The following is a 19,349-nucleotide window of genomic DNA, read 5'->3' as shown; positions in this document are numbered from 1 at the left end:
AACCAGAGTCAGGCTCTGGGTAGCACGGGTGCCACGGATCCCAATCTCCGGCTTAAACCAAGAAATAATATAAGAAGCTGGTACACTTGTGAATAGTTACAAAAACATTGCAAAATTAAGGCAGTTATAGTTTCTGGACTGACAAGAAGACTGATTTTATGCTCTGACAGCATAAGTAATTGGATATTTTTTCATTTCATGGATGGTAGAGGAGCTAACAACTAGTCTGATGTTAAAGTGTTATACTAACAAGCTGAAAGGAGTTGTATCGCCACCTAGCATACCTGGATACTGGGACAAAGACAGTAGTCCAATTGAAAGGCATAGTTGAGCTGTTCAACTGTAGGTCAACTGTGCACAGAACCGTAGTGACTGTACCGATTCAACATTTGTGATCCCTGCATGTAGAGAAACACAACAGTGTTGTGGTGACCGTGCATACATTCAATCATTTAATAATGAGAGTTTGTTCCAAAGAAAAAAAGAAAAAAAAAAAGAGTATAGTCTATAAATCAGAGCACACTATATCGTTGTCTCTTGTTGGAGATTTAATTTTGCAGCCATGAATTTGTTTTTTCTCCTAACACGTTTTGTGATTTCTCAATATGCAGTGTAATAAAACCACATCCACCACTGAGTTCCACAGTTCCTTTCAGCTTTAGTAACATGCTCTGACACAGCCATGCTGCCAACCAGGAAGTACACCTAACCCTATCACACAGCATCAGAAACAGAACTACATCGCAACACAGCACTGTCCAACAGAACACAGGCTGGCTGGTCAGTCCACAGGCCCAAACATGTCCTGGCTGCTCTACTCTGTGCATGCGCATGAACCAAGCAGGGAAAAAGGACTTCCTGTGAGTTTGTGGCGAGTGTGTAACAGAACCCGCTCTGTTATCAGATGACCAGCTCTCTGCTGGCTTGCTCTCTCCATCCCTAATGTCTGATCCTCTCTCCTCCCCCCCCCCTTCTCTCTCTCTCTCTTCTGTCGCTCTCATCTCATCATTGCTCCATCTCTGTCTCTGCACAGTACCCACTGCCACACCACCCACTTCCCCATTTCACTGCTGAGGAGGCAAAGCAGCAAAGACCCACCCTCCCGCCAGTGCCTCACCATCCTTTCATTCAACCCACCCTTCTTCTCTTCTGTTTCATCCTGAACAGATTTGCTACATCCAAACAGTGTCATAATGGTCATATTTTTGCCTCCTGATAAATGTGTCTTTCTGCTTTCCTTCTAATTAAAAAAGGAGCTTGTTTGTGTAGTACAGTCCTAACAAACTGAGTTCAAGACAAAAGCCATACACTAAGTCATATTTTAAACATTACAGGAGCAAAAAGCGAAACATGAATTGATAATTTACAAAAAAATACACATCTAAAAAGTATGAAAATGCAAACCCAGTTCAACTCCCACCCTGCAAAACATCCCAGGCTCTTACTCTCCCACTCTAATTTGATCAGGTTGTGTTGGCCTCCTCATAATAAATGTCCTAGAAGAGAACAGAAGAAGCCCCTTTACTCCCCCTAGACTTGAGCACAACAACAGTAAAACAACAGAGACGGGTCTGTCTGCCTAGTTAGGCTGTGGTATACTGAGCAGCTGACCAGGGGAACCAAACATTAGAGGGAAGTGAAGCTTCACTCACCAAGGAAGAGGACAATCAAAGAATTTAAAAGGTATGTTAATACACATACAGACAGCAAATAACAGCACAGCAATTATGCCCTATTGTTTTGATCCTATTATACTTACTTTTAGGGCTGCAACAATTAATTGCTTATTAATTGATTTCTAAATTAATCAACTATAAATCCGTGTGATTTCTGTGAATTATTAAAACAACCTCTCTGATTTTCCAGCTTCAAAAATAATAAAATGTTTCTGGTTTCTTTGCTCCATATAACAGAAAAGCATTTTAAACTGAATAATTTTGGTTTGTTGACAGAATAAAACAATTGAGAACATCATTATTTCAAGGTTTGCAGAACACTGTCAACATTTTATGACAAACAAGAGATTAATTGTGAAAATCTGATTAAAAATCAAAAATGACTATGAAAATAACCGTTAGTTGCAGGCAGCCCTGCATCATTCCACCACATCAACAACAAGTCAGAACAAACATAATGACCATTACATGGAGTTGTCTGTATGCAGCCAATATTTCACTCTAAAATAAAACCTCAAACTGCCACGGCGACATCACGCAACCTGTCCTCTCAGTCTGTCTCAACCTGCTAGTTTCAGGCTGTAGTGGTGCAGGCACAAACATACAGGAATATCAAACTGTATTCAGCCTCACCGCCAAATTGATGGGTGGTGTCTTGGACCTGCCCACAGCCACTGAAGTCCCCTGCAATTCCCCTGGAGTCTATTGTTGGTAACACAGATGCACACACACACACACACACACACACACAAACACATATGGCGTCCTAGTTTAACCTCTTGTAGGAATTCACTTGTATTAACCATACTTCCGTAGTGCTAGCAAACAGCAAAGAGGGTGGCATCTAGACAATATGTAATAGGATTTATATTTGTCACAGGTAATCAATAGATAAAACATTTGTTTTGCTTTGCTATTGCTATAACTTCTGAAAACCCTTAGACACACTTTCCCAGCATATGGGCGTCTTTGTGTACTGTGTTCTTTGTGTACCCTCGCCATGCACACGCATAAAAAAAAAAAAAACAAAAAAAAACGGGTTTAACAAGTATGCAAAGCCAGAAATTATCCATCTAGTTATTGAGCAAGGCAGCCACAGTTCCTGTGAAGTCTTTTAAACCACGAGCCACGGGCAAGCAGTACATGACAGGCAAGATTAGAATCTGCTAACAAGATGCTGGTGAGGAAAGATGGGGGTAGGTAAGGGCAAGGAAGGTGTTGGTGGTGGTAATGGTGGGAGGGGGTGGACTGAGAGAAAAAAGATGTCATGAGATTGACCATAGGGTTAGTAGCTGTGAAAAACTGAAAATCGATTAAGAACACAACATTAAAAAAAAATACAACTAAACCAGAGCTTGACATATAATGTAATATTGCATGGAATTAACTGAAACTAACCGTATCCCTCAGTGCAAACCCAGTGATCACAAGATGTAACAAACAGCCTACCATTCAGGAAGAGCTGTCACTTACTGAGGATTACTCCACAATCCACCTGTACACTGTCAGCTATCAGCATAGAAAACATTTGATGTAATAGTTTTCACTTAGAAGCACCAACATGGGATATGCAATTGTCCTCATCTTTTTCACTCGACATACGCACATAAAAGACACTGTGCCGAAATAAGACAAAAACAACACTGATGCACTGTGAGCTCGCATGCCGATAAAGAGTTAGCTCAGGAAGGCAAACTTTCAGACTATTCTGAGCAGTGTTTGCAGCACCTTGCACTCAGTCAGTACTGACCTATTTGCCATTCCCTGCTTTAACTGCAAGTGGGTCAAGAACCCTGAACCCTATCATGCCCCATCTCTCACATTCTCCTTTTCACACAGCATGTCATGGTCTTTACTGCCTTTGCTAGCCTCTCTTCTCCTCCAAACAGTAAGTGTGCGTATGTGTATGTGAGAGAGAGCGTGTGTGAGTGTGGATGTCTTGGTGTGCTTACCAAATAGGCAGAAAATGTTTCCCCCTATCTGACTCCCCTGCCTGTCGGCCAGCTCTGCTGCCTCCGTCTCTGGGCAGGGCTGCAGCTTTACCAGACAGGAAACTTGCGAGTGGCCCTAGTCATACAGGCAAGCCCTTGCCTGATCCCACACAAACAGACACTTACACCCCCCCCCCCAACCACCACTACCACCACCATCCCCACAACCCCACCCCCTCTATTTTCAGCCCACAACTCTGCTCTGCATCCCCTGCTCTCATTGGCTTGACAGCTGCTCATTCACCACACCTCCTTGTTGGGATAGGCTGGCGGCTGTTCCCTTTCCTGGATGGCCAAGGGCAAGGCACTCTGGGATACAGAGTTCTGAAACCCTGTTTGACATGCTTTGCATCCCCTGCTGTGGACTACGAGTCCCAGCTCTCTTTGCCCTCACCGCCCCCACTATCTCCAAGCCTGCTTTAACGTAAGCACTCTGGGCTGAATTATACACTACTGTTTGTTGCTAGCAGGCTACCAGGTATTAAAGTACAGACCAGCCATCAAACAGGGCTGAGCTTCACAGGAGAAAAAATAAAAAAAAACATTTCAGCCTCAACTGTCACAGCAGTAAGGAAACATTGCAGGTGCATTTGTGTCATGTGCACACAATCGAGTGACATTTCAAACACGCTTAAAACTCCTGACCTAAATTTTGAGTTATTGCTCTTCCAAACAGTCCAGTACCACCACAACATGCCCTGCGCACGTAGCACACAACTTGCCCTGCACTAAACATTTCCATGGCCACTGTCGCAAAAAGTTTTCACAATTGCTTCTGCCTTGTCTAGAACAATTATTTGGGGGTCATTCTTCCCCCTCGTTCAGTACCCCCCACCCTCTTTCCCCCTCCTCCTCTAAGTGCTTCCACCTGCCTGAAAAGTTAATGCATTGAACACATCCTATAAACTTTACCTAGTGATTCCCCAGAGGTACAGAGCAGCATAGAGGAAGTACTTACGGAGGATTACAAAAAAAGAGGAACCTTGACAGGGGACTAGTGCTGTGACCCACCTCTCCTCTCCTCTCTGGCCAACCCCTCCACCCTGCTCTCCTTTCTGTCCCCCTCCCTCATTCCTCCCTCTCTCCTCTCTTCTCCTCCTCTGCCCTGCTCCCCTCTGTTCGACAGGCCCAGGGTAGACAGCAAGGGGATGGCAGGGTGCCTTTAGCTCACCTGCGATGGCCGTGGTGGTGCTTATTGTGGGTTAGCTCAGCCCTCTCCTCTCCTCCTCTCCGGAGCTCTCTCTCTCCCTCTCACTGTTGTGCAGCTTAAAGCCCCGTATGCGCTAACCAAGCAGCAGCAGATCAACTCAATTCCCTTCCTGGTTTCTGGAGGGCAAAGAGGTCCCTCCCTTTCTCTCTCTCTCTCGGTCTCTGTCTCTCCCTCTCCCTTAAAGAAACAGCATTCACCCACCGTCTCCTCTCCCTCCTACCACTGAGAAGCAAAGCAAAAGTAAAGTGGAAATTTCACATGCACTCAAAAGTGGACAGTTGTTAAAGTCATAATATCAATCATAGATCACACACAAATCATTAACCCATACCTTTCCACTGTGGTGCATCACGGGGAACATCGACCACCGTTTCCCTCTCTTGGTGCTCAAATGTCTGTTGTAAGCTTAAATTAAGTTGTCTTTTCTCTCATGCCACATCTCTCAGTGCTCCTTTACTTTTCTATGTGAGTCAAGTCGCACCCACCCATCCTATTGCCTGAGGTCATGGTGTCCAATCCCAAAAGCAAGCCATGGCACATTCCAGCACACACAGTAGGGGCTGCCAGCAACCCCCTTCATACTCTGGCTTAGCCCAGTCTCTGTACATAAACCTGCCATGCTCCAACAGGTGAGGCATCAAAGAAGACATTACCAAGTTAAAATGTGTCTTGTCCATTGTTGCACATGGCAAGTTCCCATGTGTAAATTTGCAGCTCATGCAGTTGATGTTGCGCCACTTCCCACCGCACGCCCCCTCAATGAGTGCAAGCCAGCCATTGTGCCATATAGAGTGGGATGAGCACAAGATGTAATGATTATGTTGCACCCTCTCAACTTGCCTTTAACTGATATATTTAATGCACACACACTTACAGACACACAAGAAATTTACTTACACAATGTTTCTGCCCTTTAAGTTGCTGCCTTTTACCAGTCTCACAGGTGTGTCCCACAGTGCAGCAGGGCTTGACACTGCACAGATAACCTTGCAGGGGAGTCATGGAAATAGGAAAAGGCAGTGCCACAGAATCTCCCTAGAGGGCACTGTTGAGAACAGTCTCTATGCATATGCATGGAACTTCAAAAGTGTACATGAATTGCAGTGTTTGGACATTTAGTGCCACAATTTGCTAGAATTTCCAAAGCTAAATGAAGAGGATGCAGGTGGCTAAGTTGTAGCTTAGTGGAATGAAAACAACAGGATATGCACTTTCACATAAATGCACAATATTTACACAAGTTGCCTTCTATTCAGTTTTACCCTAATTACCGACAGACAAAATTAGTTGTCGTCTGGCCATGTGCTGTCTGAGATCATGTCAGATGTTTTTATGGCAGTGTCGCCCCTCGGTCCAATATAAGATGGTGCTCTCTGACTCCAGACACCCCACATCAGATATGCCATTACTGTCTGAATGATGGTTTTCATTAAATCTTGCGAAAAAGGAGGGGCATTAACAAGAATCCTACTGCCTCCATTATTCACAGCAGACATCTTCCCTTACCTTGTTTGAAGTGTGAGTGCCTAAACATTGGCTCGGTCTCCTCTTCAAATCTCTAGTCTCATGTGCAGTCCAGTAACGGCTGGGTGCAGGACCTTCACATCTTGAAGCCGGTAAACAATGCAACCATTGGCATTTGACGTGCTGTACGTGGAGCCAAACCTAGTTGTGTTTGCTTTGCAACTGTCTACTTAAGCTACAAGTGGATGAGGGAGAGAAAATGGAGACAGCAGACAAGTCCATGCCTGAGACGTGAAGATAAATATTATTAATATTATTCCGATAGAATAAATATGATTCTGATAGATACATATTGGCAGCTCTCAGCTGACAGCTCGCATGGTTGTTACATGTAGGAAAGCTCCATAAAAACACTGTAATAATATAAATAAAAACATGACAAATCGATAAAAAAAATACATATTTTGTACATGTAACGATGCAAAACTAAATGTTTTCCCTGTAAGGAGTTGATGCACCCCGTAACAGAGCAGTGTTTCATCATATTCACAAAGGGCTGAGAAAATGTAGTTCAGTAGTACAGTAAAAGACGAGTAACGACCGAGATACATACTGTACGTCCAGGCTGTAGAAAGGTAAACAACTCTGATAGCCTCAAACATTACCAATACACCCATGATGCAACGCATGAATGGTATTTTTTTAAACCTCAACAACATCCTCAATTTTCTGAATTTCATCTGACTCAATTAATCGAGGAAAAACTGATTATTAAATTAGTTAGTTGCAGCCCTAATGTGTTCCAACTCATCTTCACCTGAAGCCAACCCGTTCCTAACCATACCAACAGGACTCGATACAGAACGCATTAGTCACACGTTTTAAAACTTCCTAGTAACTTGAACATAAAGTAATTAAATATTTTTATCCAGTGAGAAGTGCTCCACTGTGGGGTGGGGTACAAACACAATACACACACGTTTCAACCGGGAAACAGCATTCAAACACACTGTTGACGCTAATTAGCTTAGCATGTTTAGCATTAGCCACTCAAAAATAAATGCATAGCTTGAGAATAGAAAAGAAAAAAAAGAGAGCGAGAAAGTTGTTGAAACATGCAAGTGAACTCCACTTACCCCAAGGAGCCGGAAACCGACTTCATTCAACCCATGACATTATTTTTGTGTTAAATGTCTGTCATCAAATATTGACACTTTACAGCAAAGTGCAGTGATGTCGATTTAATGGACAACTGACGGCCAATCAGAAGCGAGTATCTTACCGTCTACGGTAAAGGTCAAAATCAAAGTGGGAGGGGCCGTGGAAAACAAACGACGCGGCTTAATCGTTCCGCATTCAATGTTTTTTCCCTGAACACCAAACGTGCCCACCGTCTTTTAAAAAGTAGGTTGTATAGTCTCAATCAGGTTAGCAAAACAAATAATGGAATAATCATAGTACTCACCTGTGGTTTATAATGTACACCTAAGAAGAAGAAAAAAAAAGTCAAACTACAGGAAAAACAAAAGATGATTGATCTTAATTAAGTTTTGGTCTTCGCATGGTGGTGAAATGTTCCACTCTGAAGACTGGACACCTGACCAGACTACAAAGATTTCCTGGTGATGCCAGATTATGGAATTTGCACAATTGTGATAGTATATCTATTAAAATGAAGTTTGTATTGGTGGACGATGTCAACATATGTCATTAATGAGTAACAACGTACAGTACATTCACAAATAAGTTTTATTTTCATCTTTTTATACATCTTAACCATAAACACATTTTTTTTTATATTATAATAAAATGACTCTTCTCCCTTGTCATTAACATAAATCAAAAATTTGTATATTAAGACTGCAAAATAGTACTCCTGTATTCGTATATAGCTTTGTACACATACGAGTGACAATGCATCCATTTAGCGCTGAACGAACACACATTTTGGGGGTGGGTGGGGGCTAAGAGCAGCCATTACAGAGAATACAAGTGCGTCAGCAAGACAGGAGGCTAGCAAGTAACACCACCACCAGCACCACCACCACCATGTGACCAACACTGACCTGGGTTCAATTCTGCCACCAAACCGTTCGTACTACTTGAAATTTGCAGTCAACAATTTCTGGATGAGACCACAAGGAAAAGGTTTTCAAATTGTGTTCAACCCAAGTCTTTTCTGAAAGCACACCTCTTCTGGTCAGGTCCCAAGAGAAAGCTTGGAGCGCAACACATAGCAGTAGAGAAAATATAACTGAATACACGTCAGGGGAATAGTACAGACCAACAACAAGAAAAATAGAAGTTAAATAATTCAACGTGATTGAAAGTCCAGTCCGACACTGCAGAGATTCAGGCATCTGATAAAAACACCAGCTAATCATCCCCATCATGATGTTGGGAAATAAAACACACACACTGTTTTAGAAAGATAATAAGCCATGCTATTTCATCCCATGAATACAGTTTGATCATTGTTTTCTCAACGTCAAAAAAAGGAGCCATTCTGGCCTCGAGTCAGGCATGGGGTGTGAATTGAAATGAATGCAGAGGAGTGTAGGTCACTAATTGAAAAAGCAAAAAACACTCAAAATACACTGATATACTGTTCATGAACGTACATTAAAAAAAAAACTGATTAGGCATTAGTAGTCATGAGTACCCTCTTTGGTTTGTGACACTGTTCGCTAAGTGATTTTTAGAGTGATTGCTCAATTACCAAAAAAATGTCTCCACATAGGCCCATTTGTCCTGCGCGCTCTACTCACAATTTTTTTTTATTGGAGGTAAGCGCCAGTTTCTGGGAAAAGTAAGTGCAACAAAGGGATTTTAAATCAAAATAACAGCATCTTCCTTCAATAAAACCAATTTAGAATTTGCAGGCAATACATTATGTTTCAGTTCGGATTTCAGGCTGGTCAATTTCAGCCAGACAAAACTCTGCAGCAGGTAATTTATTAAAATCCCACAAGCCATCAACTTTTGCCATAGAAAAGATTAATACAGAGTATTCAACAATACAAAATAATTTTGTCAATCGATGCAGATTCAGTCAACACACTAGCAGCCCTTAAGTGCTATACATCCCCTTTATCTGTGTGGAAAAGTGAGCTGCGACTACTTTTGACACTGGCATTGTGAAGCTGTGGTCTTACAGTAAGACTCTATGGGTCCTGCTGTTTGAGAAATAAATGTAGAGGGAAGCCCGGAACCGTTTTTACCCAAGAGCAAGATGAAAAAAGAGCCAATATGTGAGATGGCTTGCGTACGTGTATGTACAGTATACTATGTATGTGTATGCAAGCAAGACCCAGAGGTGTGTGTCAGGGCAGTGGGGGGTGGGGGTTCTGTTCACTCAGTGCTGCGGGTGGGAGTGCTGGGCTGGTTGAGCTCCATGGTTTTGCACAACCAGCCGGCAAAGTCCACTTCCTCCACTTCTGATCGTTTGATGAACGTGTGACTCTGAAAGAAAAAACACAAAAAGGCAAGTTGTTGCTGTTAGAATCCAACACGAATATTGTGTTTTGACAACTGGCCACTGATCAACTTCAAGAGTGCAGAATCTAGGTTTTTGGATGAATAGTTGTTGAGGAAAAAAAAAAAAACTATTGATATTGCTGCATTTATTATAAAACACACTTGCTGTTGCTGTAGTTTCATCACAATAGGTCACACTCCGAAATGAATGAAAACACAGATACACACCTTCAGCCTCCTTAGATCTGCTCTCTCAGCTGGGTTTTTGATCAAACTGCAAACATAAACAAGACAGTAACCAACACAACTCAAATATGTCCTTTTAGATCTTATGCCTGAATTTCTGTTAATTTCGTGACACTTTAAACAAGTTCGAAAGCCAACAGTTTAACCTGCAACTTAAATCAGCATGATGCAGAAACCTGAAACCTCCAGTGCAAACAATAGCTAATTTGCAGACTCTACAAGTTTGAATGAGAAGAGAGAGACATACGCAAACATTACCATAGGTAATGATTGGGGATAAACAATTAGACAATATCTTATTCTACCTGTTAACTTCATCCGTTTCCGCAATTACCAAACACACAACAAACGTATTCACTGTAGTTTAAACAATCCATTTTTACAGAACTGAAGAAGCCTCTTGGATGAGAGGTAAATACATTAATACTGTAGTAATACTGCATAACAGAGTTTAACTTCAGCTGTTGGTTAATTGACATCTCTCTACCTGCTGAACTCTAATGATTAATTCTGGTGGAAGATGAGTGCTCTAAACATAGCATGTCGACGCATTGCTCACCAATTTGTCACAAAGTCTTGGAAGTCATTGGTGAAGACGCCGTGTGGCAGTTTTGGAGGCGGCTGAGGAAAACAATGTTAGACTTTTAAAAGATGTCAGTTAAAGGAGATAAGAACTGTGTTTAACGGAATATATCCCACACCTCATTTACGATGTAGTCCAAAAGTTCAAAGATGGCCATGGCAGGTCGACTGTCCATCCCATGTCCTGTCAACAAAACACACCTTTATATAGGACATATATAATGTTTTATTATGCAAACAGGAGCGTAGAAATGCTGTTATCGCAAAAGCTTTATATAACCCTTAGTGTATGCATTTATGCCCTGTGTGTTTCATACCGCTAACTGGCCTGCCTGGAGGTCTGGGCCTCTGCATGTTGGTGTGCGGCTCTCCCTCTGCTCCGTCTAGAACAGCCTGTCCAAAGATGGCCTCCAGTTCTTTGGCGTCTGGTGGAGGGATGGGGTAGCGGCCAATTGCCAGCTCCACCAGGGACAGGCCCATGCTCCACACATCAGACTGAACCGAATAGTGAGTGCCCTGCAGTCTCTCCGGCTGTTGAGAAACACACAATCTACGTCAGAGAAGGTAGGGAAGAGCCAAGATGCCAGGCAGGAGAGAGAGGTTTGGGCAGAGAGCTGGGCGGGGAAGGTACAGTAAGTAGAGGAGAGGATAATGGATGGGGAGAAGGAGGAGGGGGTATTATGGTAGGGAGAGGTGGGGTGTGGTTCAGGCAAGAGGACAGAGGATGGGAGGGTTTGGCAGGAAGTGAAGAGCAGCTTTAGAGTGTTTTTGTTGGAAGGGTGAGCAAGGGCAGATGTGTGTGTGCGCTGAGAATTATGATGAAAGGGCAAGTGTCTCTATACCACTGATTCTTTATGGGTGCGGGATGCATATATAACGACATGCAACTTTTAGCCCTCCACCCACCAGGTGTCTAAGAGTGAGGACAAGAAAGAGAGAACGCAGTTGCCCAACTCTTTGCCAAGGAGCCCTTTGCTGGGTACAGCCCTCACTTCTTGGCAGGCAAAAGTGAGGGAGGGCCAAAGGAAGGGAAGGCAGAAGGAGTGGCCACTGAGCAAGAGCAATGTGAGAAAAGAGGAGAAGGAAAGTGGGGATAGGGCCAGAGGAAAAGGAGTGGGGGCACAGGCGTGCAGAGCTGACTCACCGACATGTAGGAACGCGTTCCAACAAAGGAGTTTGCCATGGAATCAATGAGCTGGCCGCTCACACCAAAGTCGCACAGTTTGATCTCCCCGCGAGAGTTGACCAGAATGTTGGAGGGCTTGACATCTAGGTGGCAAAGGGGATGTGGACAAGCAAATTAATTTCACTTAAAAAAAGCTGCACTATCAACACAGTGTGCAGTGAACATACTGCACATTTTAGGTACACTGGGCAATTACAACATTTATTGTAAACTGAAAATGTCTTTCTGCAGTTAGTTTCTTTTAACAGAGTACTACTGACTTGACACAATAATAAGTGAAAAGCAATAACAAGGATTAGTGTTATGAGACAGATGACAAGTGTTGACCGAGCTTTCAGTTCACAGCCGACAGCCCAGTTGTGGCTGATAAGAAACAATCAGGAAGGGAAATGTGTGCAACTGCATTGTCCATTCCAAAGGTCTGTTATCCACACTCCAGAATAAAATAAGAGTTTTCAAACTCGATACATAGGTCTCTGTGGACAGCAGCCATATTTGGCGCAGAATTTGTGTTTTTAAATGAAATGTGTAATGAGTAATGTGGACATTGCTTTTAGTGCAGAGGGGGAAAATAGCTAATGTTACTGGCTAAGCTTAAGGTTATAAACAAGGCTGCTCCTCCGCATTTCCCGCGCATCACTAAAACACATCCTGCAAAATAATCAGGTTTCGCTGAGGCCTACAATCTATCCTCTGCGGTGACTGACCCCCTCTCACTGACCAAGGACGTGTGAGGAGTGACTGAGAAGGAGTTGGAATGAAAGAGCGGGAGAATGATGGAGGGAGACATGGAGGGAGGGGTCACCAGGGTGCGGCTGCTGTATAATCACATCGGAGAGGCTGTAATTACTGCCTGAGCTCACAGACAACTCTGTTCTTCAGTACCACCGACCCTGTAAGCACTGTTAGGACTTCACTGTGCGGCACCCTGTATGTTCGACTGCTGCCTTCAACTGCAATTTTATCATAATAAACAACATGTATCCTTAGCTTCATGTTGAAAATTTTGAAGCTCAAGATATTGCGGTATTTCCAAATAAGAGCCTATCTTTTGGTGAGTCAATGTCACACCAAGGCGTTCGTGCATCTTGACCTTGATGTCGAAAAAGCATCAAGGTCTTGAAAATCTAGTTCCTGTGGTGCAAAAAAAGTTAACTTATTTGTAAATATTCATCATCATACCTAAATGGTTTATGTTGGCATGTCTGAGCTTGTTTCAGAGGTGGATGGATGTTGACAGCAGAAATGATCCTGCATTTATTTATTTATTGAATACAGAATGCAAACTATGTAGGACTTCTGACGTCTGCTGGCTGCCTCACCAGCATCAGCAAAATCTATCCACCACTAATGCTAAAGAGAAGGGAAACCACATGACTCATAACAACTCTCCAAAAAAACCCACCTACATTGTATTTTTTGTAATCAGGCCCTGTTACTCTTTAGCAGTAACTACAATTAAACAATTCATACATAAAGTTAATGGCAATTTTTCACAGATTTTGCAATTATTCGTTTGTTATTGTCAACTGCTTTAATAAATGATTAATCAGGATTATTTATTTTTTCTTTAATCAAAACAAGCTCCTTCTTGATGTGAATATTTGCTTTTTGCTAAGACATATAGATGCAGCCCTACATGATATGGAATGGAATATCTGAAGTCAGAGGCTTTACAAGGAAGTGAATGTCTGCAACACCAGCCTCTGATGTTTAAGTGCACCCTGTTCCTCCTCAGTGTTGCCTAATTTTGGAAATTACACATGTAGGATATGCTTAGCTGCATAGTTAAAATACTAAACAATTAATTTTGAGAGCAGTGTAATGTATTGCAACATCCTTACCTCTGTGCATGATCTGATGCTTCTCCCGCAGGTAGGCTAATCCTCTCAGTACCTGGAAACAAGAGAGGAAAATATTTAATGTTGCACACAAGAGTGTGTGAGTGTGTGAGTGTGTGTGTGTGTGTGTGTGTGTGTGTGTGTGTGTGTGTGTGTGTGTGTGTGTGTGTGTGTCAACTGCCAGTCAATAGTGTATACTATATACACATCTGTGTGTATATTTCCAATAATTTAAGCTTGGACTTGAATAAAAGATGAACACTGAAGTAAAACAAAGTAAGCTGTGGGTCACGCATGACAAGCTCACAAGAACACCAGAAACATACACACCCACAAAGGAATGGAGGTGAAATGCAAAAACATGATTGGCAACAAGTAGCAGTGGTACTGATAAATTTAAATAAACTGATGAATAGTATTCATTTTTCTCAAACAAGTAATAATAAGCGGCTGCCAAAAATAAATTATTATAAGATATCTGACATACTTAGTGTATGTGTAAAAAGCATTTGTTAATTACGTACCGCTATGCTAACTTTTCCCAGGATATCTTCTGGGATTCTTCTGGCTTCCTTCAGGACCTGGTCCAATGACCCACCATCCTGTAGAGACATGTTGCACAATTAAACATCTATTACATCTTCTTTTTGCAATCATAGCACATGTGACCTGAATATTCTCTAGTATTAAATCACACCAATTCACTCAAGAGGTCTTTGTCTCTCACCATGTGCTCCATACAGATGCTGATCTCACCATCGCTATAAAAAGCCCCATAGAAGCCCACAATGTAGGGGGAGTTGCATTCATGCAGCACCTGCAGCTCTCTGATAATCTGGTTCCTGATGGCAGGCTTGATTTCCAGGTGGATCAACTGAGGAGGGTTAATACAAAAACATGAGTTACTGCTCTGACAAAGACAAGTGAAGTGGATGCAGAAACACCATTCAATGGCTGATTTATGTCTCTGCGTCGCACATCTCACACAAGTGGTGGACAGTATAGCTAATACTTGCTGTGTAAGCATATAACACACCTTCTAAAGTCATCCATACATTTCAAATAGTGTAAACTTAAACAAAAAATAAGAGATTTATTCAGGACAAGTCAAAACAGAGCTGGATGGTGAACAAGCTGGAGCATGTTGCAGATAACTCACTGTCAAAACGTGTACACTCTAATATGTGATCAAATAGGGGGGAAAATGGACAAACCAACTGGCTGTTAGTAGGTAACACTATACGAGGACATCTTTCAGTGCTCAACTGATACTGAATTGTTGAGGACCAAGGAACAAATGCATAACCCTGGTTGTCTTAAAACTGGGGTGGAAACCCTAATTATTACTGGTAAAAGCTATGTTAGCCTTACTATTACAGTCAAGAAATACCTGCTGGGGGCCACGCAAGGAGTAGTGGGCTACCATCAAAGTTTCAAGATTTGATTGTCGTCCTTGTATGCAAAACAAGAGTCCTTTTCTCCAGACAGTAAGTCAGAGGGCCTCCGTGTAGAAATGGGTGCAGCACACTAAAGCAGCACCATAAAAATGTAAACTGGAAATAATGTCTCAAAAGAGTATTTCTGACTCATCTCCCTCCATCTGACACTGTCTGGCGTGCAAGATAACAATTAAGATAAAAGTCAACAAAATCTTACCTTACGGGCCATGACCAAACCCGTGGGTTTGTGGCGGACCTTGTTGACCACTCCTCCGTTTCCAGCGCCCAGCTCACATATGGGTTCAAAGTCCTCATCCTTCAGTTCTCCAACCTGAGCCCTTTGGGTGAGGAAGGCGTTAAGTCGTTTCTTCTGTTGTTCATCCAGGTCCAGCTCACCCAGTTTCTTTTGTAAGGCCTCAAGATTGGCTCTAGGTGGTGACACAGGTGGCAAAATATAAGACAGGGACATTTAAGGACTGAACACAAATAGCAGTGCATGGGACTGATGCAAGACAGTGCTGTTGATACACAGAAATAACTTCTTCCGCAGTAGGCATGAAGGGAATAATATCCTGTTGTGATTATCCTGAAGAAAATAATTGTGATCCATGAGAATGCTATGATTAAAAAAATATTGTTTTATTGTATTTATACAGGTTTTTGGAATTGTACACAGAACACTGGACTGAAGAACACCCGTTTCTTGCAAAAATATTTTTGGAAGATGCAGTAATGTTACAAAAACATTATACAAAAGGATGCATGGTTAATATGCTGCAGTGAAAAACAGGAATCTGAACTATAATTATTATCAATCATGCAGACTACCCCCTTGTGGTTCTTCAGTAAATCACTAGGAATCTATTTCATAACTTAACATAACATGTACTTCATAACTACCAACTTAGTTTACATCATTTTATCAAAACCCCAGATCTAATTGAATATTATCCAATATCATTACAGATATATTTGAAGTCATTTAGTTATTCAATAAAGATAGGAGAAAGTGGTGTTGCATATCTGTCTATCTGTTTGTTTTTTGTTACTTTTCATTCATATTCCAAGTAAAATCATTCATTCATTCAAATGTTTCTGTATTTACATATGTTGATGGTTTCGTTCAGTACCTGTAACAAAAGGTTAAAAATATATTTATTTCTACAGTGGAAGAACCATGACTTTTTATCTTCTTCACAGTTTTATCAGTGGAGATACTCACTCAGATGCAGCATCAATGGTGTTGGAGGTGGCCTGTGCCTCCCCAATGGGCGTTATGTTCAGGGGCATGGGTCTTCTTTTGGGAGCCATTTCTTGAACTACCCCCAAGCAACTTACTCGAATAAAGCACTAAGAAGCTGGGCAGCTGATAAACTAATGCTCTCTTTGTCCGAAACTCAGTCTGAAATTTAAAAAAAGCAACAGGGTCAAGTCTAGGTGGCTAGTAACTTAGCTAGCTAGCGGTAGAAAGATTAGTATACTTTCGGTAGCATGTCAGTGTGCTAAACCGTTATCATGCCGAGACGACAGTTAAATGCTGGGTGATTTGTCTGGGCTGATATAGCGTTAGAGGTCAGCACATTTCTTTTCGTTATGCTCTTTCGTTGCTTATCTACCTGCTGCTACTAGCCATTAGTCACCTAGCCGCTACTAGCTAGCACCAGCTCCTGGAAGAAAACCCGTGCCCTGCGTTGCTTAGTCCAAAAGTGTAGCCTCTCGCAAAGGAGACAACGAGCCGCCGCGGTTACACCTTTTCTCAAACCGACTCGTTTGGGTTACCCTCCGCAGGACGGCGGCGTCTCAGCGGCAAAAAAAAATCCCGGTGAGCTTCAGCACAGGGTAGGTGATCTGAAGCGAAAAGGGCTCTGGCTCTGGTTGGTGGTGCTTGAGTACAGGAAGCAGCAGCTGCAGCATCAGACCTGTGTGACAACCACAGGGGGAGAGAGCCCTTCGTAAATAGCGCGAGACCGAAGCCGCCTGACAAGTGGATGCCAGGGATGCAGACACTCTTGCGAGAGTTTCACAGCGTCTGTGGGTTGTGATAACACCTGCGGTTTGCTGCTTTTGATGAGGTACAGATCCCCAGCACAACGGAATCTCAGCCGCCCTACTGCTGCTGCTTCATATGTGTTAAATGGCTGCAGGTTAATACGCTGCAAGATACATCACTACCATCTAGTGGTAGCACGAGGAAACTGAAGGAAATCATACACTAAGATTATCACAGTAAACTGGAAATTAAAATCTCTAAAATTCAGCACCCTGTAGCCCGATGGTAATAGTAATAATACTCACTTTGGTAGTCCCAGTGACAGTTTTAGTGTTACAGGAGCCCATATAGTTACACACCAGAACATACATGTACATGGTTTTACTTCCTGTATATACAATTGCATCACTGTATGTATTGCACAATTGCAGCAACATGAGAAACGGTGCTTGTGGTCTACAGGAGGCTGTGCTAGCAGCAGGGAGGAACCACCTGAAACACCGTGTGGATCAAGGGGGATCAGTCAGTCACTGAAGGAGCTGCCCAGTGCTGGGATGATGTCCTGCAGGGAGTGGTGGGAGCCAAATATTCTCCCACCTCCTCCACTGTGTCAAGGGGCCACCCTAGGACTGAGCCTCCTCCTGTCTGCGGTTGACGTGCCAATGCCCCAGCAGACTTATCCAAAAAGGGTGGCTGATGCCACCTCAGAGTTATCAAAGATGTTATAGAGCACCCCATGCTCTCCAAAAATATCTCAGTGTCATCAGCAGATAAAGATAAGTCTGATCTTTCTTGGACAGGACAAGAGCATGGTTAGTCCAGTACAATTTATTGTTCACTGCGGTGAACAGCTTACTAAGTAATACACAAATATTCAGTATATCTCTGTAAGTAAACAGTCCAGGCAGGTGTATCTATTATATACATATGCATACACATATACTGTATAGAACATACTCATTTATTAATTAATTATTAATTATTGATGTTCTGTTTAGTTTCCTTATACTTGTTCCCTTGACCAATTTCCTGGATCCCTAATGCATTAAATTGGTTACAGAAATTAGGTCAGGGTACTACGAGCTTCCTCATATGCTCCTCACCGAGGGACACATCTTACAACTCAGCTTCCTCTTGTTGCTTCAGGTTTGATTTACTTGTGCAGCCAGCATTTAGAAAGAGCAGCCATCTGATCTTTCCTGAAGTAGAAGAAAAGAAAAACAAAGTCTTGGTTACTGGCACTCAGGAGCAGGTTTCCTTCAATGACCTTGCTTCGTTTCTCTGGATACTTTGAGTTTACCACATTGCTGTCAGTACCTCCATAACACGATGCATTCACCAGCATCCTTTTTAGTGATGTTACCCAACAGTCTTCCTCACAAATCCAGTGGCTTTGGTTACAACTTGCCATCTGGCTCAAAACACAGTCTTAACTACATCAAAAAAATTAAAAAAATAATAATGATGGCAGGCAGATTTTTAAGAATCGATTTTTAATTAATTCCACACGTCAAGAACAGCTGTTAGAATATGATCATTTTAAATTTTACAGTTTTTATCCTCATCAGGCATCAGATGTGTCCCCAGCATGAGCATTTGGTAGAGGACATAACAATCCACACTTTAACCAGTCCTCCCAGTCCGCAGTGGCATCAGCTGCCCTCAATAGCTTCCTGTCTGTATGAACAACTGGAGGCGATTCAAGCTTAATAAAATATTATTTAGTTTTATTGTCATAATATGAACATGTAAAAAAAAAAAAGAACACAACAAACAAAACATTTACATCCTGGATTGTTAAGCCTCTGCCCATGCTACCTTATGCATTATTGTAAGAAGAGATGCCAACTATATAAAGACCAGACCCTCAATTTTTCCCAGTTCCAAAACAACCTGCTGACGATTCTGGCTCAGACCCACAGAAACAACCTGCACCGCCTCTCACCTTTAGTCACAAGGCATAGAGAAGTTTAGGCGATCTGTTCAGATGATGACCTATATCTAGAAACAAATGAACAATTTTATATGTATAGCATTTACCTAAAATTACAAACTGCCTTATTAAAGACAGGTATTGAGTTCTTTACTATTCTGTATCTAAGCACCTTCTAAAGTATATCATTTTCAGGGACAGACTCAAATGTAGAACAGGCAGAGTGCCATCAATCAATTTTGGGTGACGACCAAACTTTCCTCACTCTTAAACCGATATAAGCTACTTCATTTTGTCAAAAGGAGGAAAGAAAT

General features: G+C 42.2%; 1 protein-coding gene across 1 annotated transcript; it reads right to left on the bottom strand.

Annotated features, from left to right (window-relative positions):
• Window positions 1-9,607: 9,607 nt before the first annotated feature.
• map2k2a (mitogen-activated protein kinase kinase 2a) lies at window positions 9,608-17,216 on the bottom strand. The gene is made up of 12 exons (XM_083887968.1): window positions 17,161-17,216; window positions 16,335-17,031; window positions 15,330-15,540; window positions 14,401-14,547; window positions 14,198-14,275; window positions 13,677-13,728; window positions 11,791-11,915; window positions 10,964-11,177; window positions 10,766-10,830; window positions 10,624-10,685; window positions 10,047-10,092; window positions 9,608-9,803 (listed from the first exon to the last, which is right to left on the bottom strand). The coding sequence occupies exons 2-12, from the start codon at window positions 16,421-16,423 to the stop codon at window positions 9,693-9,695; spliced, it is 1,200 nt and encodes a 399-aa protein (XP_083744094.1). The 5' UTR covers window positions 16,424-17,031; window positions 17,161-17,216; the 3' UTR covers window positions 9,608-9,692.
• Between the last annotated feature and the right edge of the window lie 2,133 nt (window positions 17,217-19,349).

Source organism: Microchirus variegatus (genome assembly GCF_963457635.1).
Source record: "Microchirus variegatus genome assembly, chromosome: 4".
NCBI classification, from domain to species: domain Eukaryota; kingdom Metazoa; phylum Chordata; class Actinopteri; order Pleuronectiformes; family Soleidae; genus Microchirus; species Microchirus variegatus.
The sequence above is the reverse complement of the archived record's forward strand: the minus strand, read 5'-3'. Positions and strand labels throughout refer to the sequence as shown.

Excerpts from the sequence above, each read along its gene's own strand:
- map2k2a (XM_083887968.1), bottom strand. The coding sequence starts at position 16,423 with ATGGCTCCCAAAAGAAGACCCATGCCCCTGAACATAACGCCCATTGGG. Across the intron at positions 14,276-14,400 it reads GCATCTGTATGGAGCACATG|GATGGTGGGTCATTGGACCA; the intron begins GTGAGAGACAAA and ends ATGTCTCTACAG. Across the intron at positions 9,804-10,046 it reads CAGATCTAAGGAGGCTGAAG|AGTCACACGTTCATCAAACG; the intron begins GTGTGTATCTGT and ends TTTTTCTTTCAG.